This window comes from Rhyacophila brunnea, unplaced genomic scaffold (genome assembly GCF_057557595.1).
Source record: "Rhyacophila brunnea isolate RB1 unplaced genomic scaffold, BYU_Rbru_1.0 scaffold_7, whole genome shotgun sequence".
NCBI lineage: Eukaryota > Metazoa > Arthropoda > Insecta > Trichoptera > Rhyacophilidae > Rhyacophila > Rhyacophila brunnea.
The window spans coordinates 39,185,371-39,212,255 of record NW_028233339.1 but is presented as its reverse complement, the minus strand read 5'-3'; the positions used below and the strand labels follow the sequence as shown (position 1 = coordinate 39,212,255).

General features: G+C 32.4%; 1 protein-coding gene across 1 annotated transcript in view; it reads right to left on the bottom strand.

Moving 5' to 3' along the window:
- The window catches only part of Elk (Eag-like K[+] channel), a 475,602-nt gene that overhangs the window by 148,868 nt on the left and 299,849 nt on the right, over nt 1-26,885 (bottom strand). Inside the window, exon 3 of the mRNA XM_085958147.1 lies at nt 2,946-3,179. Coding sequence (XP_085814273.1) covers nt 2,946-3,179 — 234 coding nt within the window. The remainder of the gene's footprint in view (nt 1-2,945; nt 3,180-26,885) is intronic.

Here is a 26,885-nt window from a genome sequence, read left to right as displayed (position 1 = left end):
CTCGGAGCTCCCGAATAAAAGGCCAGCGCCTTACGCACTGCACCACGAGAGCCGCAATTTAACCTCCATCACTAGGTAACTGGGTTAATTGACCTATTGTGCATACAGTATACATAGTGAGGTACACTGGATTCGTATATTTTTATTGACATGGCAAGAAGTTGGTGTTTGTACTAAGATATCATATGCTTACGAAATGGTAGAAACATATTACCGTTACGTGACGTAAGCTTGCATGCTAGAACTACCAGCATATTCAATAATAAAAACTGATCTAACCTAACAAAACATTGTATTAATTGGGTACACATCATTTATAGGTCCCTTCCAAGTAATTTAAATAGAATATAATATATGAGTGCACGTGATTATCGAATTGTCAGAAAAAAAATGATTTATCACCCACCAGATTGGTGATATGGCGTGATACTCGTGGGGTGATCTTAGTGTAACTCACATACATTTTGGAAGATTTTTATAATTATTGACACTTTTCGTTTTCAGCTAAAAATGTGGTACAGGGTGAAATCATCTGCCTGATAAAATTTTAAATACCAAGTAAAATAACATTGTATACCCTTTTGCGTGGCGCGAACTTACAGTTAGCTTATTTACGCTCAAGTTACGTGGTAGTAGTGTGTTTTTAGCATAAATATGTAAACTTTGGTGATAGTCCAATGAGAATAATATATTGTATTTAATACTTGCTGGTTGTTCGTATTTACATATTTAATTGATAGAATAAACCCACAATGCCCGCGTGGCTTAAGCGTTGGCCTATAGCATCGTGGATCCCAGGTTCGAATCCTGGATCTGGCAAGTACAAATATTGTTTTATTCAATTTGTGTATGAGTCAGAGTATGGACCTAATAGGTTGAGCAAGTTGCTGACATCCATTTCTCGTAAAAACAACATCTGTTAATACAAACCTCCACTCTGTGGACGCCCATAGTGTGATCCTATTAGGATCGGACGTGGTCGAAAAAAAAATATTTGGCATACTTGCAAGGTAACTATAATATATCTACGGTTATCGTTAGCGTTAATACTCGCGAATGACAGTAAGTTGTCATCTGTAAATAGTCATAAGAAGCATATATTTTTCGTGTGATTACATTTTTTCACTGTCCAATAAACAGTCTATATACATGTCATGTCGAAATAGCGTTTAGAGATTCATGACACTCCATGTGTCAGGCTTTTAATGTAGAATTTTGACACTAAAAAAAACACAGAATTTTAATCTTAAGGTTCTACATACCTACACGGCGATAATATGCGATGTTCGTAAATGTACATAAGTAGAGATTAAATCCCCCCTCTCAGTTTGCATAATGTTGAGACCTGCATCTTGTTGATTACTAGATCCTCTACGTCCGATTGTGTAGAGTGTGTAGACCGTAGAGCCTACGCCGTAGACGCAAGGATCTACGGCATTCACTCAATATTATGTATATTAATATAGGAGAATAAATTATATCAATGACTTATTTGTTACTCTCTTTTAAGTATACTGTGACACGTTTTAACAAACTACCCCCTTATTAATACAATGTTTTTCTAGCGAGAATTTACAGATGATAATCGTGTATATTTTTTTTTATATAAAAATCACACAGTTAAGGTGGACTGTTTTATATAACGAATGGATCCAAGCTGGCAAGCCAGTCTCCAAGAGAAACTGTCTGCTTATATATATGTGTTGGTGGTTGAATTGTGTAACGGAGGGTGCATAGTGCAATAATTGGTCTAGCTGACTGGCCTGCTGTATCGACAAGTATACTTGAGAAGGCCGTGGTTTAGCACGAGATATAGTGTCACATATATATTATGTGCCTATGTACATTTTTTTAGGAATTTAATACGAGTTTCAAATATATTATATGCAAAGCAGATAAGAGAAGTCTTGTTAAATATTTTTCTAAACGTTGATAAAACTAATATAAACTGTTATTATGTGTAATAAGATAATAGTATATTAAATGAATTATTAGATCGAACCCTTTAAAAATCTCTGTACGTATGCATTGACAACAATAGAAAAGTTGGGAAAATTCGAGGTGAACTATTTGAGAAAAGGAAAAGCTCGAGAAATTTTATTTCATACCGCTATTAAAACTGTCTCAAAAAACAGTTATTAAACTAACTTATGAACGATTTACTCCGTTATCTCCAGTAAAATTGATTTTGTTTTTTCAAGAATCTCTATAAAAGTTTTTAAAGGTTTTGTGTGTTTGCTGTGTACATATATGTACCTATCCGTATACAAAGAGAATCCTACAATACACTGACATCTCGTACATTCGTTCTCGTTTTCGGCGAGCCGTCATGTATAGGCGATGATAGTTCCCACAAAATTTCTTTTTATGTTATCGAAAATATAAGATCATTAATATGTCGATCTACGGATACAATAATATAATTGTGTATCATTCAAAATTCTATATCAAATCATGTTATTAAAAATTGTGTGAAATGAATAAACGTTCATGACTTATATTCTGCTAAAACTATCTAACTTCACGTGGTAAAAGTGGTATGTTTATACTAAATATCGTCACCTTACTATTAAAACCTCGTAAGTCTATTTGAGAAGAATGTTGAGGGGAAGAAAAAAAACGTAATAAAACATTATTTTAAACACCTCTCCAAACGATGAATGAAGAAACACTGGTTGTGAAGTACAAGGTTTTAATTCGATGTTTGAAACCACGAGATCTACGAGTTTTTTTTTTTAATTTATCGATATATGGATAACATAATAGTCTATAGAACCGAGGTTTCGATATGATTTAAAATGTTGTGTTGTTTAAATTTTGCCGAACAAATTCATTTTCCATATTATCGGACTTACGAGGTCTTAATAGTAAAATGACGATATATAAGAAAAATCTTTTAATAGAAATGCTTTATGGATACATAAACATATTTCTGATTCACGTACCATTTTTCTTGTAGAATATGACCTCCAGCTTGAGTTCATTCTTGGTCTCTAGTGACGCGTCGATCTGCGTCTTGTGATCATCCCTGGTGTCCACCCCGTACAAGAACTTGCAGGCACACCCTTTCTGCATGATCTGCGCCCTAGCGAATCCTGTCAGCTCACAGAATCCGTCCGAACAGTATACGATCGGGTATACCGTCGGTACTTGAGCGTTTCCCAACACAAAGTTGCTATCTGAAACAATAAAAAACATTACCTTTATTAATTATTGCAAAGTAGCTAACCATCATACGTATATGGATTCTGTATTGGTTTAAATTCACCATCATCTGTGATAAATGCCAGATATTGTTCAATTATTTGGGATCTTAGGCGGAGAACTCACAGAAGACAGGGGCTTAATTGCCATGGGAAACGTAAACACGCACTCACCGGACCATGCAGTAAAATGTTTGCCTAATTCCGAGAAATGGGATTCCATAATTATGTAGCTACATTATAGTGACAATCTATTTGAGTTGCCTAGAGTCATAAATCACATATTCCAAAAATCGAGTTTTGAGATAATCGCAAAAAATCACCACAGCACTGAATTTTTGTAATTAAAAGAAAAGTATTGAAGAACTCCCTTGAATATTAATGAGTGAGTTAGTCGATTTATATTATTTTTAAATATATATATAATATTTCTAAGGCTGCAGACATACAGCACACTATGAGAAATAGAGCTCCCTGATTGGTTAGAAAGCCTTTGATGACAGAACACACATTATTCAGTTATGACACCAACAGTCAACTTTGCCAATTGAAGTGATTTTTGATGACCAACTATTTTTCTTTATATAGATTGCCTTTAGAATCACTTTTAACTCAAAAATGACAATTGCAAACAATTTGAATTGCAAAATATAAGAAATGGCTCTAAGCCACTGCTTCTCAAACTTTTTCATACCACGGCCCCCGAAATCAGAAAAAAAAATCCAAGGCTCCCTCCCCAAAAATTTTAATTGACAAACAGTACTTTATTTACCATTGATTATTATTATAGGTACATTTCTATTAAAAATAATAGAGCATTTCATTTTCAATAAAATTTACAAGAAATTTTTAAATTTCGACCTCAATATTTTGACTGATTTGTATCAGGTATCGTCCAGTGATAACGTTTTTATGATTTTTTTTTCAAATACTGAAATATTTCGGGGCTCCCTCGCAGGAGCTCCAGGGTCCCATAGGGGACCGTGCCTCCCAGTTTGAGAAGTACTGCTCTAAGCGACTCATTTAATAAAATTATGTGTTACAGTATCATATGAGAAGCGGATATGGTCACAGAAGAAATAGCCGAATATCAAAATTTTGATTCCAATATATTTTACAACGTTTTTCTTAGCTCGTATTCTTATTTGTCCGGTGGTTTTTTGTCCGGTACAATTCTTGCAATCAATTTTTAACTAGCTTCCCGACTAGCTAGACATTTTAAACTTTTAGAATATATCAGAACTCGATGCCAATGCATTTTTTTAATACTTTTAGCCATCTTTAAGTTGAATTAAATTCATTTTCAGTTAATTCTGCTTTGTATGAAAAGTTATTTCAACACCATTATTGGTTGCTAGGGGAGCAACTAAATTATTAATATATACGTGCGTTACCATGGAAATCAATATGACATGTTAAGTATAATTTTTTTTGATCGTTTAAGCTAGTCAAGTCAAGTTTATAAATGGTTCAACAGAATTTAAAAACGTTGTATATAAAAAGTTCTTTTTATCTTGTCATTATTTAATTTAAGTTGATATTAAAATAATTATTTTATACATCTAAAGATTTTCAGCATATATCTTCATAATCTCTAAGCTGACATAACATAATAATAAGAATATTAAGTTTACTATTATTATAATATTATTAAAGTAAAGACTTTTATGGTTAAGGCAAGTATATATGTGCGTATTTAGTTTAATTAAAATAATTACAAGTTTCTTATACGACAGCAGTAAAACGTATAAGACTTAGAAGTGTGTTCGTAAAATAGACGGTAGAACCATTTTGTTGTCCATTCGGATAAAGGACACGGGATAATGCGGAGCAACAATGTGTGTATCTACTGACAGATTAATCTAGGACAATACGGATTATTACGGAATTGCTATAGCCTTGGGAATTTATCGGGCAAACTTCTAGCATTTTATTAATATGATGATATTCATTCCCGTTCACAGTTATATGTGTATTATATATATATCTGTGTATGTGAATGTCTACGATGGCCGAGCGGTAACACGTCGGCGTATTATATCAAGGATTCCAGGACCCGAATCCCGGGGCAGGAAAATTGACATCTTGTTTTTAATATGTGTTTGGGCCCAGAAGAGCTTGTGATTTCTTGAGATTCAAGAATTAATTCTCTAAATTAAAAATATTGGTTTCAAAACAATTTGAGATTGGTTTCTTATTTCAATTGCGGTCGGCAGCTTAGCCTAATGAAACTTTTTCGATTTTTAAAGACTCTGATGATTTCTCGAAATCTATGTTTTCGATATTCGAGATTAATTTTTACTAATTATTTCTCGATAATGATCAGAGATTTTTTGGACCCACAGTTTCACTAACATAAATTTTTCGTAAAAACAAAATTATGTTGATACAACCTCCATTCTGTAATGGGGTTTAATTTTAACTAAGTTTCTTTACTTTAAATAAAAATATTCGGCACACATACTCTAATAAGAGATGATCGCGGAATATAAACAGTAGAAAATGACCAAAAGACAGACCTATAAGCAGGTGGATCAACAAAAGAATTAAGCTCAGTGAAAATTCACGGAACCCAACATACAGTAAGGAGAGGAATGGATTCACGTTGGAAAAACCACCAGTGGATCCATATTGGTGATCATGCTATGGGCAATATTATTATTTGTTTGGAAACAACATAAAATACAATCTAAATAAAAAAAAAACACCGCCAATCAGTGTATCATCATCAGCCTGAATCTATCCACTGCTGGATGAAGGCCTCTTCAAGCTCTTCAATAATATACGAGATGTTTATCTTTATTTATTCAAAACTAGCAATTTTGTACAAAATAATATGTAAAATTTAAAGTTATTTATTCCAAAATATGTTAAAAGCTATTCATAACAATAACTCGTGTCACTATATAAACAATAAAATAGACATATATATTAAAAAAAGCTGGGATGTAAATTTACTTTTAAACAACTCAAAGGGCAAATTCAGATTGTATTTTTTGCGAAACTAGTCTATGGAAAAAATAGTTGTTTCCATTAAAAGTTGTGATTTTCGAAACTTTTGAATAACCTCGCTACAAATTTAACAAGATTTTTTTGGAAGAAATATATTTTTTTAGTTTAAAATGATATAAAATTCCATGTTTGGAAATATAGTCGAGTTTTAATTAAACATCATAATAATAAAATATGGTATATTCAAAGATGTCGAAAAAACCTTCTTACATATAGATATAGTTTGTATAATATTAAAGAGAAGCTGAAAACGGCGATACCAAGGCAAATGATTGAATAAACTGCGAGAGATTTTTTTAACTGTCGAATATTTTTTAGCAATATTAACACTTTTTAATGAGATTTATTTATATTTATTTATGTTTATTTATTTATGTTTATTTATTTATATTTATTTATTTATAATGCTAATTCTAGAAAAAAATATATTACCATTCAATATTATCATTTAAAATCATTAAAACATAATATATTAAATATAACGTGGATCCAGGCATTCTACAAAGTTTAGCGGATAACGGTGTTTATTTTAAATAAGTACAGTGGGTACAGCGTAATGGGTTTATAATATTTAATCAGTATAGTAAGACTAACCGTTAACATCTGAGCGTATTCGGTAAGAAACCGAATCCGACTAATATAGAGAAATACACGTATTACCAAATTCTACCATAATAATATGGTAGCATGGACTGATACCTGATACTTGCCTTCCCGAAACTAGTAGATAGTTTTTTTAACAAGTTTTGCAGCTATTTTGTACAAACAAATAAATTAAACTTAATAGAAATTAGTTTTTTCGACAAACTTTGTGTATTTAAGCCATCAAACGTTCTGGATTATTTTCGGAGGGTGCCGTAGCTACAGATATATTATCGTATTTTCAGATATATTCATGTGGGTACATACATGTAGCAGAGATTAAATTTTATTACATATTCCCTTTGAATATAAGTTAAATAATAATGTATTTAGCCTCTAGGCATATGTATCTAAACTATTTATTAGATAGTCATGTTGGATCGTATACGATATATTATATTATGTAAAACGGTTCATAGCGTAGATGAATTATTAAAAACATTTTACGTGATATATGAAAATTTTGGGTACGTCAAAAACTACTAATACTTAAACAAAACGTATTGTATTAAAAGGAATGTATACAGTTGATTCTCGATTTACTGCTAATCATTTTTTCAATTAATCCGTAACAACAGTGAAAATGTTCAAAGCTATAGTATAAAAAAATCAAGTTCTACTACGTAAATGCTAATTAATTCATTAAATATCTTTTACCCAATTTTAAATTTAAAAAAAACATAATTATATTGGATCAATTAGCACTTCTAAATAGGGCTTAATCCAAATGAATATTGTCTTGATAAGAAATCAGTATGAAAGATGACAATGACAAAAAAACGAGCCTGTACAATGGACAAATTGTCACTGTTCTGGTAGAAGACACTTATTCGAAAAAATGACATATTGAGTTAGTTATACCAAAATGTTCCTTATTTCAAACTTTACCGTCTGGAAACCTTCTTAATAAATAAACAGTCTTTATTTTAAAATCATCCTTTTTACGATTACTTAATAAACTCAAATGATAGACCATTTTAACAACTTCAAAGTCAAATTACTCAAAACTAGTATTCTCCAGTTAGTGTGTTCTGCCAGAACAGAGACGAAATTTACAAAGAAAGAAAATTATAAACATGACAGTCTGCCGAAAACTTCAACATTATTTTTGATTATGGTATAAAGCCATGTATCCACTAGGGAACAAATGGAGCAACATGTCACGGAACATGACGCTCAATATCTCCATCGATGTTTCGGGAACAATGTCGCGGAACATTTTTCTTGTACACACCGGAATCACATCAGTTGTCGCAGAAATGTCACACGAGGAGGTTGTGTTGGTCATGCTTGACATGCTCTCTAAAATCAGGCAAAATGCTAATTTCTTTGTGCTTTATGTCCTTGTTATATAAATCTGATGACAATGATTTTATTTCTATAATACATATTATTAAATATTATAGACACATAATCCGTTGTGAACTCTAAATACCTAAATTATTGACTTACCGACGTTTGGCAGCAACCCTACAATATGATGGTTTGGTTTTAGCAGGGTTTAACACCCACGGTGGCCGCGCGGCTTAAGCGTTGGACTATCACGCCGTGGGTCCCAGGTTCGAATCCTGGGGCTGGCAGTATACATATTGTTTTTCAATTTGTGTGTGAGTCAGGGTATGGACCTAATAGCTTGAGCAAGTGGCTGACATCCATTTCTCGTAAAAACAAAATCTGTTAATACAAACCTCTACTCTGTGGAGGCCCATATGATCATATTAGGATCGGACATGGTCGGAATTAAGCAGGGTTTAATTGAATTTAATAAAACTAACCAGCACCATCTGCAAATTGTATTCTAAGTTCAATAAAAACAAATAAGTATGACTGAGAAAGGTTAGTGCTCACTACATAATGTCGAATCTTAACAGTTTACCTCCACCCCTCATCACTGATGTATGTATATAGTTATTATAATTGTGCATTTTTATCGGTTATACATCTTTCCTCTGACATGTACCCTTTGCTACTCTAGACTCTAGACTCTAGAGACTCTGTCTAGACTCTAAAAATCTCAATGCTGCCCCAATCAAAATTGTATAGCTACCAAACCAATTCTGAAAAAAATGAATTGCTTCAAATGAAAAATGCAAGTTGGTAATACTATTTTTTACAACGTTTTTATTAGCTCGTATTCTTGTTTTTCCAGTGGTTATTTGTCCAGTACAAATCTTGCAATCGATTTTTAACTAACTTCCCGACTAGCTAGACATTTGAAACTTTTAGAATATACAGAACACGACGCCAATGCATTCTTTTAATACTTTTAGCCATTTTTAAGTAGAATTGAATTCATTTTCAGTTAATTCTGTTTTGTATGGAAAGTTATTTCAGAAAAATCCGTAAAAAGTAAAAGACTATTATTGGTTGCTAAGGGTGTGGTCCTAGCAACTAAATTATTAATATATACGTGCGTTACTATGGAAATCAAAATGAAATGTCAAAATGACATTTCAGTATTCTATATTTGTTTGTTTTTTATTTACTTCATATCAAGTACAAGTTTGAGAATATTGAGCATAATAATTCAATAGAAAATTTAAAAACGTTGTATAAAAAAAGTTCTTTTATCTTGTAATTATTTAATTTAACTTTCGTAAGTAAATATCTATATTACGTTACATGTACAACTCGGAAGAAAATTAGTGCGATCCTTGTGCTACGCTTCGTCTTAAAATAATTTTCAAGATGACCTTTTTGCCCCCCAAAACATTCAAATCCGCCACACGTTGGGAATCACTGCAGAGGGACTATATTATACGTTGCAGTATAGATTTGTTTCGTAATGTATAACAACAAATTTAATGATTAGATTTATACCAATATACTTAGATTTGTCGGTGGCACTGGTATGTATATATCGATAATTTATTTACTCAAATTGACAATTCTATCTTCACAATATATAAATAAGTTTTTTTAATGGTCATGTTTATATTTATTGAGTTTGCTGGACGTAAAATATTAAATTTGATTCGAATTGATATTTAGTTATCCCTTCAGATTTCAGAATTATATTTACCCAATTCCTAGTGGGTGGTTTTAGCCATGGATATATGAATTATTATATGAAAACTAAAATTAAATCTTTTGTCTGTAATAATATATACTTACTATGAATAAATATAAATAAATTAGTCTTCTGTATAAAAACAAATAGATACAGAGAACATTGAAAAATTGAGAACAGTATATTATATAACACTGGTACATTGTTATATACTATTATAAAATAATAAATAACTAGTATGCATTAAAATACAGGGATTACCCCCCAACACTACGAATGAGCCAAAAACAACTGACAAAAATTTGTAAAAATAAACATTGTTGGAATGTAGGTAAAATTCTATTTTAACTATATATAAATCATATATATTGTAACAATCTCAAAGACAAAAGTGATGAGGAACTGTTTTTCGGACCCTGCGATTATCCGTATTAATGGCACCCAACTCGAGCAAGTCAGCAGCTACGTCTATCTCGGACAGCAGGTGTCCATAGACGGAAGCATGCACGATGAAATTGCTCGAATAACAAAGCCGGGATGGAGTGTTTTCGGACGTCTGAATAGTATCTTCAAGGTTGACCTACCATTGTGTCTTAAGCGTAGGGTGTTCGACCAATGTGTGCTACCCGTACTCACGTATGGCTGCGAGACGTGGACCCTCAACACGAGAGATGTCCAAAGGCTAAAAGTTGCACAGCGAGGCATGGATAGGTGTATGTTGGGCATCACGCGAAAGGACCGTAAGAGAAACGAATGGGTTAGGAAGCAGACAGGAGTACGCGATGTAATAGACGTTGTCAAACAGCTAAAATGGAGATGGGCATGGCACATTGCTCGCCGAAAGGACGGCCGCTGGACAAATGCCGTCATCCAGTGGTACCCAAGGGGTACGAAACGGCCACAAGGTCGCCCTAAAAGCCGCTGGATTGACGAACTGGTAAAGTTCGGCGGAAATATGTGGCAGCGAACGACACAGGACCGAGAGAGTTGGAAGAAGCTTGGGGAGGCCTTCATCCAGCAGTGGATTGACCCCGGCTGATGATTATGATATTGTAACAATGATGCGGTCCAGCTGGTGTATGCGTGTTTGCAGAATATGGTAATTATTAGTAGGTACGTATATTATAATGGACGCTGATATGCAAATGACCCATTTTACAATGTAGGTTGAGTTAATTTTCCAACAATTTCCGCATGGTGCCTAGCATGGGCTAGGGGGATTTTGTATTTTTCAAACAGGTTATTTAAATATTTTGTAATCACTAAAGCTCATTTTTAATTTGATAATTTGTATTCATGTTACACGGTTTTTCTAGTCACGTACGTACGACGCTGGTCTTTTATCCGGGGGCTGGAGATTCGATTGCCCATGAGGTCACAATATATTATGTATTTATGTGTTTTACTCAAAGTTTGAGTATGTATGATTGTTTCACATCTGGTACTACTATTTCACTACACTGCTGTCTCATGGCTTATTGTAGTTTTAAAAAGAATATATGTAAAAATGAATAAATACTAGATTTGAGAACGTAAACTTATTAAAATGTTTGTTTGAAGAAATCATTACGCCATGGATCAATCAAAGTTAATAAAAACTATAATAGTCATTATTGTCAGAATTTTATAAAAATACTCCAGATGCGTAAGGGTGGTACCTACTTGAGTCGGTAATTTGCAATGACATTAATATGGACGAAGCATCTAGAAAATAAAATGACACTCACTTTGTGTCGGGTCTGCCGGATGGCGAAATTCATATTTTAATATCGGTATCCTACGCTCAAATGAACATTCTGCTTGCAAGCGGTCTGGCGACACCGCTGGGTCTGTCCATACAAAATTTCTGACTGTCAGGTTTCGACTCCACCGTTATTATTGTGTTACAAAATGCCAATGTGCCTAGTTAAAAATTGTAAAAAAATCTACTAAACACTCCAAGAAAGATGGGATATCACTTTGCATGTGTTAGTATTATTTATTATTTATAAAATGCCATTTTAAGATATTGATGAATGTTTATTCAATGCAATTGAATGACAGGAACCATTGGACAGTCAGTCGCCTGTGATTCGCTGGGCTCACTTGCGTCTAATCTCCGAGAAGTTGTAAGTAACCGAGAATCTGTTTCTAACGCAATGAGTCATGACACTAATACGCCATTACAATAAAGGTTATATTACTATAAATTCTCGAAGCTCGTATCGCATAATGGAAACGGATACGTCAATGGTCACGTGACATCTACCTATACATCTATGAATGACTTTCATGCACAATTTCTCGTGCGCGCCGGGTATGAAGTGAGTCGTCCAGTCATTGGTAATTTGATTGATCAAATAACTCGTCCAGCAAACGTATTCGAACATGACATAATTTTTCTAAAACGTATGTATATGAGCTTTTCCCAAGTTACGACAAATAAGCATTACACAGGGGCCTTAATATAGCACAACATTTACAAATTTTTATTAGGCCCGGACCCAGTGATGTCTCGTGGGGGTAGGTAGATTGAGCGTCGCTTGAGGGCGGCAGTTAATTGAAGGGCGACAAATCGAGGAGAATCATTTGGTATACCTATACATATAGAAATAGCTACCTCAGCTGAGTAATAAGGAAAATATCTTTCCATTAAAAAATTCAGCTCACTGGTTGGAAACAAAATGTATTAATTAACATAATAGGTTTAACAGGACTGTAATTTTTGTCGGGTACGCGATATATAGTTTACTTTTGTTGGTGACCAGAAATGACGCGTGCAGATTTACGAATAATTACAGCCTGACTACATTGCATGGAAGTTGCGTTGGCCGTCGAAACTAAAGATGCACCCCCTCTTACAGAGCGTCTCACCTATCGCTCCTGGTCCACGATTTTAGTCTGTATGGAAGAGTCGCGCCGTCATTATATTGATTATCGGTTTAATAATACCTAAACCTTTACGATATTTACAAATGTTGCCAAGTTTTGTGAAGAAGAAAAGCGACACGGATCGTCCTTAATTCCTCTAGACAAATTGGTAATGAATCGCAAAAATGACACGTAAGAAGCCACTGTAGTACCAACGTCAAATTATAAAATTGATGTTTCAGTGGTATATATTTTGTTAGTAATGTATCCATACAACATATTTCTTAGATATTGGAGTCATGAAGGGATGATGAAAAATACTGTATAACAAATGGAGCGGTATTTTAACTCTACCTAAGGGCAGCATTTTGTATAGGGACGTCACTGCCCGTACCTTTAAACACGCTTAAAAAAGTCATCGTAATTTTTAAAAAAAAAACCGATACACAGACCAGCAACTCATTATTTTAGACTCTAAAATTTAGTATTTCACTAAGTGTAGAATGTTAGCTAGGATCGTGCAGTGGGTATCAATACCTTGTTAAATCTAATTAGACTATCAATACTATGCTCTGTATTAAGATGAACATAGTCATTTAAAATAATAATTGATGTATAATTAAATTCAAATAAATTCATTTACTTATTTAAATGTGTAAACATTAAAAATTACAAGTTTAATATGTTTGCAACCAGACGTGAAACATATAAAAGAAAATAAACAAAACAATGACAGCATCCCACATAATATATGTATTCGTTGAAAAAATATTTAGTCAAAGAAAATTCTTTTCTTACTTTTAAACTATAGTAATATTTATTTTGACATAGGTCAGCTGATATTGACACACAGCCTCAAGTAAAGAAGTCTTAAAAATATCTTCTGAACACTTTCGCATCATAAGGCCGTACTTCAACTGATACGAGACCGAAACGATCGACCCACTCTTAAACTTGCTTTCAAATAATTAATTATATGGAAGTTTTAATTCTGTAACATCCGGTATGGCCTGGAAAATACGCAAGACACGAAATATTTGGGTACGCATTTGTAGGAAACTGTTTGGATTTATGACTATATTATAATGTACGGGGTGAGCCAGAAAAACGGTTTTGTAAACGTTATTTCATTTTTTAAGAATATATTTGATAATACAAGTATTACACAGTTTTTTTCTGATAATTTTATTTTTGGAAATAGTATTTACCCATTAGGTACACGCTGTAATTTCAATGATTTCATTTGTTATACATTATTTTGCAAACAACATCCTCTGGGAATGTCCGAGAATGTGTTCCAAGAGAGAAGAGATGCTCAAGTCGTTCCAACCAGAGCGTTGGAGTGGACCCTTTTTTGAGTTGCTCCGCTCCAGGACCTAATACTTGCTCCGGCTCTGCTCCAGGGTCTTCTCCGCTCCGGGTTAAAAGTTAATAAATATTATATGTATATAAAATAAATGTTAAAAAAATAAGTAGTTTTAAAATAATCGTCATTTTCATTATTAATTCTATTAAACAAAATTCCTGACTGCAAATCGTCTCTCATCATTTGCCTCTTCTGTCAAAAAAGTGAGATTATTTATCACTCGGCAGTGTTGCCATATTTCAAATAATTCCAGTGTCAAAATATACTATTTTCATTGGATTTTAGGATGAAAATTTAATAAAAATAAAACATCCGGAGCAGTGGAGCACTACAAATTTTCGGTGCTCCGGCTCCACTCCTGCTCCGGGTAAAATCCCATTGCTCCAGTGCTCCGTGCTCCTACTACGAGCTCAAACGCTCTGGTTTCAACCAGCTTTTGGACCCTTCGGGCCGTCCGACCTGGTTGCCACAAAGGCCAATTATATTGCATTAAAATATGCAGCATCTTATTGTGGACGTGAAGATCTCTTCACTTAGTTTTTGTGTGTCCGTATTATTTAGTTTGGTTTTTGTATTATATTGATAATTAAATTCATTTTCTTTTATGTTAGTTCTCCATTCCTTTCTCTCCTATGGCACTTTTTATTAACTTAAGTCAACTCAGTAAACTTAGTCAAAGCTCAATTGAGAGCGTAGGGACCTCAGTTTTGGGTATCTCTTCTTGAGACCCTTCCGTTTCAATATTATCAAATGCGCGATATTTTACCGTACACAATTTATCGCTGTGGCTTAGAAAAAATATTATTAAAATCATCAGATCTCTCTGGCTCATCCAATACTTTAAGTATTTAACTACTGTTTAACTAATACATAGCAACCCATTTATAATTTTACTTAATTTTCCTACACTTAAACCCTAACTTTCATTTTTATGACAATACTGGCAGCTTATTCGAGGCGTCTTTGTTTTTAATAAGTCAATCTTACTTCTTTTATGTGTTTTAATTTGACCATAATAAAAACTCAGTTTCCGCGCCCCTTCATGTTAATAATCTCGCACAGTTTGTGAAGATTTAATGTTGTTATATATAAACAACATAAATGCGTGTAAAATTTTTGCACGCACTTTCTTTTTGGATGTTAATACAAATTATAAGCCATGTCACTTTTATGTAAGCTCAAAATATACTTTTGTCTAGCTTTTTAATGTGTGGAAGCGAAATATAAATCTTCGTTGAAATAATGTCCAACTATTTATTCAGAAATTCACCGTAGCGAATCTCATGTAAGTTAATTATTTATCTTTTTAAAATTGTTTCACGAGAAAGAATAATGTGCTAGAGTAAAATAATATATGCGTTACTCACACAGTATACACAACTAACAACTAATGTACATTATTAACTATTTGTTTTATTCAACAAATAATTCACAAGATTTAAGAATGTACGAGTACCATTCTAATTATTGAACATACATAATTTTGAAAAACACTTCTGAGAAAACATATTATTACCAATAGAAAAAATCTTTTTGAAAAAACTATCTCCTGGGTTTACGCCCGTTTGTGCATTACCTCTACGCTACAAGGTGACATACTAATTGCGACAAACTTTAACTATTGGCCTTTTTAATACCCACTCATCAGCGCTCCTCTAAACAAGCTACTTTGGCAATCGGTTTTTGTTTATAAATTAAATTAGATACCTATTATTTCAATTACTGACCGACGTCGTGGATTTCTCTAATATTTTTATGATGTAACTTACTTGAACTTGCTAATAATGTGTTATTAACTATTTCTTTTATTCAAAAAATAATTCACAAGATTTAAGAATGTACCATTCTAATTATTGAACATACATAATTTTGAAAAACACTTCTGAGAAAATATATTATAACCAATAGAAAAAATCTTTTTGAAAATTTTAGACACTCGGCAGGATCGAACCTGCATCTCAAATGCATGTTTTATAGGTAAATTTGTTTTCTTATTAAGCTAAAAAGTCCATATCCATGTCCTATAGTTTAGGCCCATATGGTTCTATTAGTATAGGGCCTACCTATACTAATAAAATCATATGGGCCTCCGCGGAGTAGATGTTTCTTTTACCTAACGGATTTTTGTTTTACGGGATATGGATGATAGCCACTTGATCAACCTATTAGGTTCATACTCTTACTCCAAACACAAATTGAAAAACAATGTGTGCATTTACTAGACCCAGGATCGGAACCTGGTGCACCCACGACTAGGGAATCCAATCCCGAGCCAAAATTCTGATCCCGGGATTTCGGGATTACAATTTGAGAATCCCGGGATCCCGGGACTGGTCCCGGGATTGGCATTTTTTGTCCATTGTTAATATATTTTTTTTATATTTACAAATAACATTGATAAAATCGGTCATAAATAAATCTAGAACAATTTATACTATTTAAGACATTTATTGTTAATATTGTATACGTTCAATCTTGGAAATACACAAGTTTAATGGAGTAAATAATATTTTAATATAAAAAATAATGTGAATTTAATATGAGATTGCGATTGTTTCTGATAGTAAAGACATAATGAATGGATTGGCGAGATTTAAAATAGTAAAGCAAATAATCATGGCGTACTTATGGCCTTTCTGCTTCATAAATCTAATAATTAGTCAGCCAAATATGAAACTGCCGTAAAACGTATGATATCATGGTAGAATTGAGGTGCCTAAAAGCAAAGGCAGCTTTCTATCACGTGAGTAGTTTTGAGAAAAACGTTAAAAACTGACAACAAGTCTAACAATTTAATTTAATCTATGTAAGCTATACATTATATTAGAATATTGTGTTTCAAAGTCAATTTAACTTGTAGAATTCATTAATTTTATTACGTGACTAAGATATATGCATAATAAATTTCAAGAAGGCTGCATTTGCTTCTCACCCATCAAGAAGTCTGACTTTGCTTTTGACAACTTGAAAGAAAGCCATGTTTGCTTCTTAGTTTTTAACTTGTCAGCCATATTTTTATTATAAAAATACTGTAACTAAGACAAATATTGTAACTTGAATAAATGAAAAAAATCTTTACCTGCACATAAAAAAAAATATTTAATAAAGTCGTTTATTTCTAATTATAAGATATACCTAATAATATTACTTACAATGGAAAGGATTTTATGTTTGTCAAATTGTAAGAATTACATTGTTCAAAAAAAGTTTTGATGTTTGTCTTATTAGTCTTATACCTCGAAATTTTACTCATATTTCTCCTCCAGTTTTCTGGATATCTTGAACGTTTCCTAGCATTATTTGAAGCTATTCCCAAAGGGTGACTTTCCAACTTTCAACACTTTTTAATTTAACACTTAGATTCACAATTTTAGCACAATACTCACGATTATAAACCGCAGCAAAAACTCACACGGCAACTGCCAAAATGTACTGAGCCGCCATTTTGTCACGTGACTTTTTGTATGGGACGAAACATTAAGAGTGAAGAAAGCTGGGTTTGCTTCTGAAGCTAATTTTTAACAACGATTTTCTATTGAAAAATGCCGAGTTTGCTGGTAAAACATCAGCTTACAACGTGCAGAATTTTTAGCTCTATGATTCTACATTCAAAGGTTAAAAGGTCATTTTTATGCAGAAAACTGCCTATGCTTCTGACCCCCTCAATTACTTTGTTAAAAGTACGAAGCATCGTTTTTTTTCCAATCTTTCTCATTTTCAATAATTCATGTGAATGAATTCGCAACCTACACATGGGTATAAATCAAACTTCATTCAAACTCAGTTTATTTCTAATGTACCTAGTTATTTTTTATTAAAAGTATTTTTTCTGTTTTATTTTCGCTTTTATTTTATTTTCCATACAAATTGATAAAAAAAATCACTCCCGAAATCCCGGGATTATGTTTACCAATCCCGGGATTCATAGGTATCGAAAATAGTTTGGGATCCCGGGACTGGAATCCCTACCCACGACATTATGAAGTTAGTTTGTATATTAAAAAATATATTTTGTGTATCGATATTGCGATTTTATTTATTAAAGTTACATTATAGGAAAGAAAATTGCACATACACATGATTTGGGATTGATGCCAATATGATAACAGTGACCATTTTAAGATAAAATGTCACCACCTCTGTACTGCCAATGAATATGTTGGGCAGATGATAATAAGCCGAGGGTGTGGAATTGGCCAGGGGCTGACATTACATGCTTACAGTATGCAACAAGGAGTTTACAACCGTTTAGTAGCGAAGTCATGAAGTCTGCCTTTAAATATCTCCGAAAGTAGATCGACATAATATATTTTAAATCTGTAGGTAAATCGTCCTTAAAGAATCGATTGGTAAAGATTTCAGGTCGATTAGACTAATAAATAAAAAAATAGACGAGTGGTGAGAGAGGTTCCTGGCAGTGTACATAACATATAATGGCGATAGAATGAGCCGCCCGCACCTCGTGTCATGCCTCGTGTATTTTACAATAATACTTGGGATTGTACTTTCGTTAACTGCATTTCAGGGTAGTCACGATCCTCATTCATAAGGGAACGACAAAGTATGTGTAATCAAATCGCTTCGGATATTGATATATTCCACTTACGTGAGGTGAATTTAGGCGGACGTTGTTTTATAAGTTTTAGGATAGGGTCTATCAACCTAGTTCACTCTGTGTTCTTCCATATTTTTCTTATTTTATTATTGTATTATTTACTCACATTAGTCTTTTTATTTGTAAAATAATTGTTAACACTTTGAATTTAAAATTTTCATGTTCATTATATGTAAAATAAATAAATTTGATTTTGAAAGAGAATACTTTTGGTTGAGACCCTTTACAAAACTTACTGAAAATTTATTTTTAACAGATACCTACATTTATTATTCCATTTTTGAAACCAAAATTTGAAATTTCTACTCTAGTAGTTTTATTTTTCATTAGCAAAAAGCAAATATTATACCACACGACATTTGATCCCGTGGGGAGATGTTTCGGGCAGCTAGTAAAAAAATAATTATGAAAGTAATGAAAACTGTGAGTTAACTTATTATAATATACTGAATTTCTGATAAATGTTTTTCTTTATTTTAAATATAATCGATACTATTCCTCTTTGTCTTATTAATATGGGAAAAATACTTACACATATTCTGGATTATCTATCACTCAGTATTCACTACAATTGCGTGTCGTAGAAACAATATCTACATTGTGGTGAATATCAAGTGATAATCCATTTTATAAAAATTATCATGATATAATTAATTTTATAAACAAGTACGCGCTGAATGTAATTATCTATCGAATATCTTTAATCGTTAGTTTAAAGACAATGTTTTACAAAAAAATACTTGACAATATTTAACTTCCTTTTTATACTTATAACGCCCGAGTACACTAACATGGATTTACTTGGTACACACCAATGGTGTGTGTTTTAAACTAACACGATAATAACTGTTTGCATGTAAAAGTGCTGACTGTCTCCAATCTTATTTTTTCAAGCGTAAGTGAGACGCGATGTTGTAATTTTATAGTACCTACTATTTGACATGTCGTGAAAATTGGTTAACCTCAAAGTGAGTCTCTGTGCGGTGTAGTTCGTTTTTTTATCGCCACTTCGCCTTTCGTCACTATCGTTCTAGCGCTCAGGCGCAGATATCGAACAGTCTAATTGTCGCGTGAAAATTCAGAAGATTCTGGATTTTTTTGATTCATGAATATAATCTTGTAATGTGATACGTTTGTTTATGGTGCATTTGTTTGTTGTGGCCGCGACAATACGCACTGTCAGCAGTAAATTCATGTGCGTGTAAGCGGGGCATTATACTAATTTATATTTGCCAGTTTGTTAATGTATGACTACTCGCATTTTAAAAATACGGTTTGGAATTTTTAATCTTCGCAATTCGGAGCAATCGTTATTAAAGTGGAGTACTAAATTGCTGTTAAATAAATAAAAATTCCTCTGAATTAAAATAAAAATATCCCTGGATTAGTATTTTAATATTAATATAATATATCTCTCACTATGTAAAATAAATAAATATGAAAGATCTCCAAGCATTGAAATATAAGGTAATGAACTTTTTTTTGTCTCCTGAACATTTCACATATTGTCGCTTTCGACAAACCAATCCTAAGGCAACGCTATGTAAAATTTTGTGAATAGTTAAATCGAATGGATTGGCATTCGCTGTTTTAGTGATTTGGAGATTTTCTAATTATGTAAACATTTATTTTTACGACTGTATTAATGGCAAGGAATTTTAAATTTAATTAAACGGCTTTTATTTGTTGCGATAAAAAGGCTATCTACTTATACTAATACTACAGTGCTAAAACGGGTAATTTGTTTCACATTGAAAATGGTACAATGCTTTAATGTTAATCAAATTTTAAATAATCACTAACTAAATATCATGGCAGCTATATTAAAAAATAGCCATTAAGTCTATCACGAGACATTGGATCTGAAAATTGTATTTTGTCCAGAAGATTCTCAGCAGTAGTTATCGTGTACTATTATATAATAGAAACAAATATTTGGCCCAACATTACTATTGCGTACCTTCTGAGTCTTTGAAAAATTATTTTACTGTATTATTTTCGTTTATACTTCCAATTAGGAAAAGCTTTTTGATATTTTAAGCAAGTCAACAACTAGAAGCTTAAAGTTTGCTTGTAATTATTGCTAGCACTTTTATAAGTTATATCTTTGATCGCTATTAAAAGTTTATCAGCCATTTACTCGATAATTAGAAAGCAGATTATTTTCAAGTTAAAACATTGCCCTTAGAGAATTTCCCAAAGTAAACTTTTGATTTTTGCGTGTAGCAATTTTGTCTTCAATGAATTATTACGGCAGTAAAATAAAATTCAAGTGTAGCGTAGAGAATTTTAATTTGAAAAAAAAAACTTTCTTCTCCTGTAAGCTATAGCCAATCAATAAAAAAACTTTTTTATATCACTTTTGACTTTGGCGTTACCGAGAACGGAAAATTTGAAAGAAATCAAGATAGAAAAATACCGGCATGTTTCACACGCGCTATGAAAATTGTAGACGTTAATAATAACATTTTCAATGTATTTTTATATGCAAACTTTTTTGTAAATGTTTGTATAAATTATAAGTACCTAATATTAAATTATTGTATGAATTTATAATATTAACTCTATGTAAGTCAATAAATGATTCTAAAGTTTTAAAATAGAAATTCGTTTATTTCTGTTATTACAATAATAAGACATTCTTCTTTCTTCTTTTGACCATGTCCGATCCTAATATGATCATAATATAGGCCTCCACAGAGTGGAGGTTTGTATTAACAGTTTTTTATTGTTACGAAAAATGGATGTTAGCCACTTCCTCAACCTATTAGGTCCATACTCTGACTCCAAACACACCCACCCACGATGGCCGAGCGGTATACGCGTCGGGTTATAAAGTCCCAGGATTGAATCCTAGGTCTGGCAAATAACATATTATTGTTCAATATTTATCAATTAAAATAAACCACAATGTATCTATCTCGCTTACATAATTTAATAATTTAATCAGGATTTATTTCTTCTGTTTAGAAAGACCAGCTGGTATTTTTTACGAATAAGTATATTTTTAGTGGTAAAAATGTACATAATCATAATATTTATAATATATATATATATATAGAATGTATATTTAACGCACCCACGTTAGTCTAGTTTGCAGATCGGCCGTCTATATATAAATATGAACTAGCGATTCGTGGGTTCGGCTAAGCGGAGGGTCATAAGAATATAAAAATGAATATTGTTATTTTTACAATTTCACCTATTTGATCCGTTGCAAGAATCCATTGGGTTGCGCGAATGGCTAACTACCATTCTTCGTAAAAAGTATGTTGATATAACTACGTTGTATTGAACTTTGACATTTTTATTTACTTTTTTTATCAAAATAAATTATGGAAAAATTAACTACCCATTCTTAATTAAATATATTAAAGAAATGAATTGAGGAATTTAATGACAGTACTCAGAACGCTTTCTAAAATACCAATGAAGTAACAGATCCACCTTTTACGAAAACGCAATGGTATGGTACTTACTTAATGAATAAAAAACCTTAACTAAGGTTTCATACAATAAGTATATTATATTTCATATTACGTCATTATTACCTCAATGTTAATATTTCGATATAATATAAGTACGCATCATTTTTTTTATCTTGAACAGTAAGTATCATGATAAAAAAGTAATTTGTTTTGACAAAAGTACTTTTATCTAAATATAGTTGTAAATGCGTATCTATCTAATGAATACAATAAAGTCCATCATAAAAGTCTTAATTTTAATCTAGTTAATAAGAAATATTTGTCGAAAAACACCATATAGTAATCATGCAATAAAATTATGTAAAATACGTTTATAATATTTGCTTTGTTATTAAAAATATTTGTATAGAAAACGTGAACTTTTTAAAGAAATATTTTTTTACTACCTAGTAACTACCTTTAACAGTGTGGAAAATACACGTTTTTCTTGAGAGAGGAAATTATAAACCTAATGCCCTTAACCATTGCCGACTCAAGTAGAAAGCCGATACATTCCCAACGACTGGTCCTACTTTTTTCGCCCTTCCCGTTGTTGTCTAAGTATGAACTGTCATTGCCTGTCACCATGGCCCCCACATCTTCAAGCGGGCCCCAAAGCTAGGATCTTTGTCGGCCCTTCCTACCTATCACTAAGGTTAAAGGCAGTGCGTTGCACTACAGTAGCGTTTTCCAAATGGCGTTCACGGTAAAATTAAGGGTATTAAGTGTCTTTTTAATACTTACATCCACTCTAATTATAGAGTTAATTATCAGGTAATGACAAATTTCAAAATTACATCGCACTATCAGATATTTTAAAATATAATCATTATTAAAGGGAAATAGCGCAGCAGGCGACTTTTTCTACTATTAGAGGAAACTTGTGATGTGTGTTTATCTCACCTATTTGGTTGACTCGCCATGCCGGGGCTCCCAGGCTAGAGCCCTATCACCCCCCCCCCTTGTGGGGGCCATGCCTGTCACTGTTCTATAGAGTGCTCATACTGACGCGTTCACACAGGGAATGGTTTGATTTGGATAGATAAGTTACATGATAAATAATACACTACCATTAACACACCTTCTACAATTACAATAATGTAATGCATAGATCAATGCTACATATTTTTTGGAAATCGATATAACCACCGGTTTATGTATACGGACTAGTCTCACTTTGACAGCTGATGAATAACAGGAATGTATATTATTTATTACTAACACTGATAGTTAATATATTTGATTTGAGAATTTTTTATAATTCAATTTGAAACGAGAAAGGGCGAATCAATATGTCAAGCAATCTGGGATCTGATTTTAATGTTATACTCAGGCTTTATTAATCTAAAGATGGCGGTGCTTTAACACATTCACTGCTGACCAGTTAATTACTAGTTAATTACCACATTTAATTACCATGCTAATAGTCTCTAATAAACGTTGGTATAATAATACAATTCTTACGGCGAATCTAATCATGCACATATCTATAATAGTTCAATTAACCAGCTCTCTTGATTCTTATAGGACGACTGAATATAGCATATTTATATTTTCAAAGGTTAAGCAAGGTTATTATAATGAACTAGCAAGCTAGATAATAGACTGAGCTGAATTCATCAACCGAAAATCAAGCAGAATGTTGTATAACTTCACGGGCGATCCTTTCTCTGTCTCCTGCGTTATCTCCTCATACGATGATGATAAATAATGATAAAAAAAACTAAACAAATACTTGATGTAAGGTATAGTCATATTTACATTATAAACGATGGTCGAGTGGTAACGTATCGGCTTATAATTTTTGAGCAGGTGGCTGAAATCAGCTATTTCTAGTTTAAAAAGTCAGTTAGCACGACCTACACACTGCGGCTCTGTTATTATGATTCTATTAGGACGAAACATGGTGATGTAAACTAATATACATATAACTTGAGATCCATACATATTTGATCAAATCTTATGGATAAACGAGAATGGCGAGAATGACTTTACTTAAAAATGGCCCGACAAAACCACCCATAATTTATCTCTTTCAAATAATATAAGATATTTTTCGTTATTTTTTATTCATATAATGTCAGATATTTTATTAATATAGTTGAATAATTACTGGTATTGGATCAATATGCCATAATATACAAGTCACAGGCTAAGGGTGGAGGTAGGCTGTTGAGATCTGACATAAATAGCGCACAATAAACTTTGTCAGTAATACATATTTGTTTTCATTGAACTAAGACTAAAATATGCAGATTGTATTAGTTAGTTTTTAAAATTAATTAAGCCCTGCGTTACCAAGCCATAGTTAGATAATAGTAAAAAAATAGTTGTTTATCTAAAAATATCTAAAATTATACCATTCAATCATACATAGTTTTAATTATTTTATAGATATAAGATTTTTTTTTCTGTTATGGTTTGGTTTAGGCAGGGCTTAATAAATTTAAAAAAACTAACCAATACCATCTGTAATATGTATTCTTAATTCAACGAAAACAAATAAGTATGACTGAAAAGTGGTGCGCAATGTTTATCGGGTGGCCCATAGCATGCCCAAACTATTATGGTTTGATTTAGACAGGGTTTAATTGACTTTTAATAACTAATCAATACAATCTGCATATTGTAGTCTTAGTTCAATGAAAACAAATATGTGACAAAGTTTAGCGTGCACTATTTATTAAAAGCCTACCTCCACCCTTCGCCCCTGACGATTATATTTTAAAATAATATTATTTAAAACAATTTTTCTCTGTAGTCACACGAATATACCGCTAAGTTAAAGTGGGCTGATTTTATTCTGCTTCTGCACAATTATAAACTTTTACTCAAATAGTTACATTACATAAAAGAATTACATATTATTTACATTACATTAAAATAATATATTCAAAAAGAGATAAAGTATATTATTTATTTAAATATGCTCACTTTCAGTACATAATTTCACCAGCAGAAGTGAGTACCACCACTGTTTATGTTAACCCTTCACAAAGGCTCATTTGCCTTTGTTGTAAGTCACATATCAAATAATAGGCAAGAAAGCGGTAGAATGGCCATAACGTAGTGTAAGGGTCTCCAGCCGTAAGAGGGTTGTGAGGGTTGCCATCAAGTGGCTCTTCAGAGGGAAATCCCACAAGAGAATCGTAAAAGTTTAGCCTACACTCTTACTTTATAACGTTTAATCTGTTACTAGTAGAAGAAATGCTTCACTAAAAAGACTATAATTTCATTAATTCACGTTACAAAGTGAAGCCCATAAAATTACTTACCCTATTAACACGGTATATTTGTGTATAGCAGTGGCTAAGGGTACCTTTTAAAGGTAGATAGATAACTAAAAACAAGTCCTATAACAGCATTTTTTACAGTGTGTAGGTACAGACTTACAAACTTATCTGTAAAATGGCCAAAAATGGAACCACGAGCTGCCATAGGACACCATTTTGAAAATTTCATTCTAATGTCAGATTTTGTCCAGTTACGAGTCTTGATTGGGTATTTTTCGACAGTGGCCCCCCCATACCATTCTTCAAGTAAGTTTGTAGGTCTGTACTAGAATTTAATTCTTTTTCGTTTTTAGTATTTTACTAAACATAAATATTATAATATTAATACTATCGACCAAAGGAATAATTGTGGAATTTGAATTTAATTTCTAATGTATTTATGTTTTGTACTATTATATCGTCTCTGTTCTGGCAGAACACACTAACTGGAGAATATTAGTTTTGAGTAATTTGATTTTGAAGTTGTTAAAATGTTTGAAATGGTCTATCATATGAGTTTATTAAGTACTCGTAAAAAGGATGACTTTAAAATAAAGACTGTTTATTTATTCAGAAGGTTTCCAGAGGGTAAAAATTGAAATAAGGAATATTTTGGTATAACTAACTCAATATGTATTTTTTTAGAATTAGTGTCTTCTGCCCGAACAGTAACGATATTTGAGTCGTTTTTTGCGACCCGGATTTCGCCTTTCGGCATCTTCAGGCACTGTGTACGTGTACACTCACCAAAAGGAAAATTAATACTGACACCGAATACTGTAGGTAAAAACTTATCACCTACCTAGAAATAAATAGAGTACAGTTGCAGAGCCTACCTATCTTGAATGATCAACTTAGCTTTCCTAATAGCCCTGCTTAATCATTTGGGCAAATTATTCGGGCAGAAGAAAAAACTTAATAAATTGACTATCGAGCGGAATTTAACAATTCAAAAAACACAGTTGGAAATTTTTTTTTTACAAAAATAAGCTGCACTATGAATTAATATAATGTATTATTTTAGCTTCCCTTTTATACGTAAAGAAAAAATATATAAAGAACGGAGTTGCTTCATTTACGATATTGGAAAATTTGGCACCTGCAGTTGGGTGTTTTGTGTGAAGAACGATAACGCATTTATTTAGGAGGTTGAAATTTTGTGTGAACATTAAAAACATAGTTTATAACAAAATGCCATATTGTTGGTCAAAATTGCAGTTAGCTGGTTTTCAGATTAAGCTGTTGATTGTTAATTTTAACCGGTTCGTGATAGAAAATAAATTACATGATACTCTCATATCGACACATCCGGGAATATTGACAAGTAGAATTATCTAGTATAGAAGTGATAGTGTTGATTGTAATATTGTGAACGTCTTAAACAAATTATAAGTTTAAGACGTTCACAACATGACATTTAGAAACAAATAAATATTATTAAAAAGTAT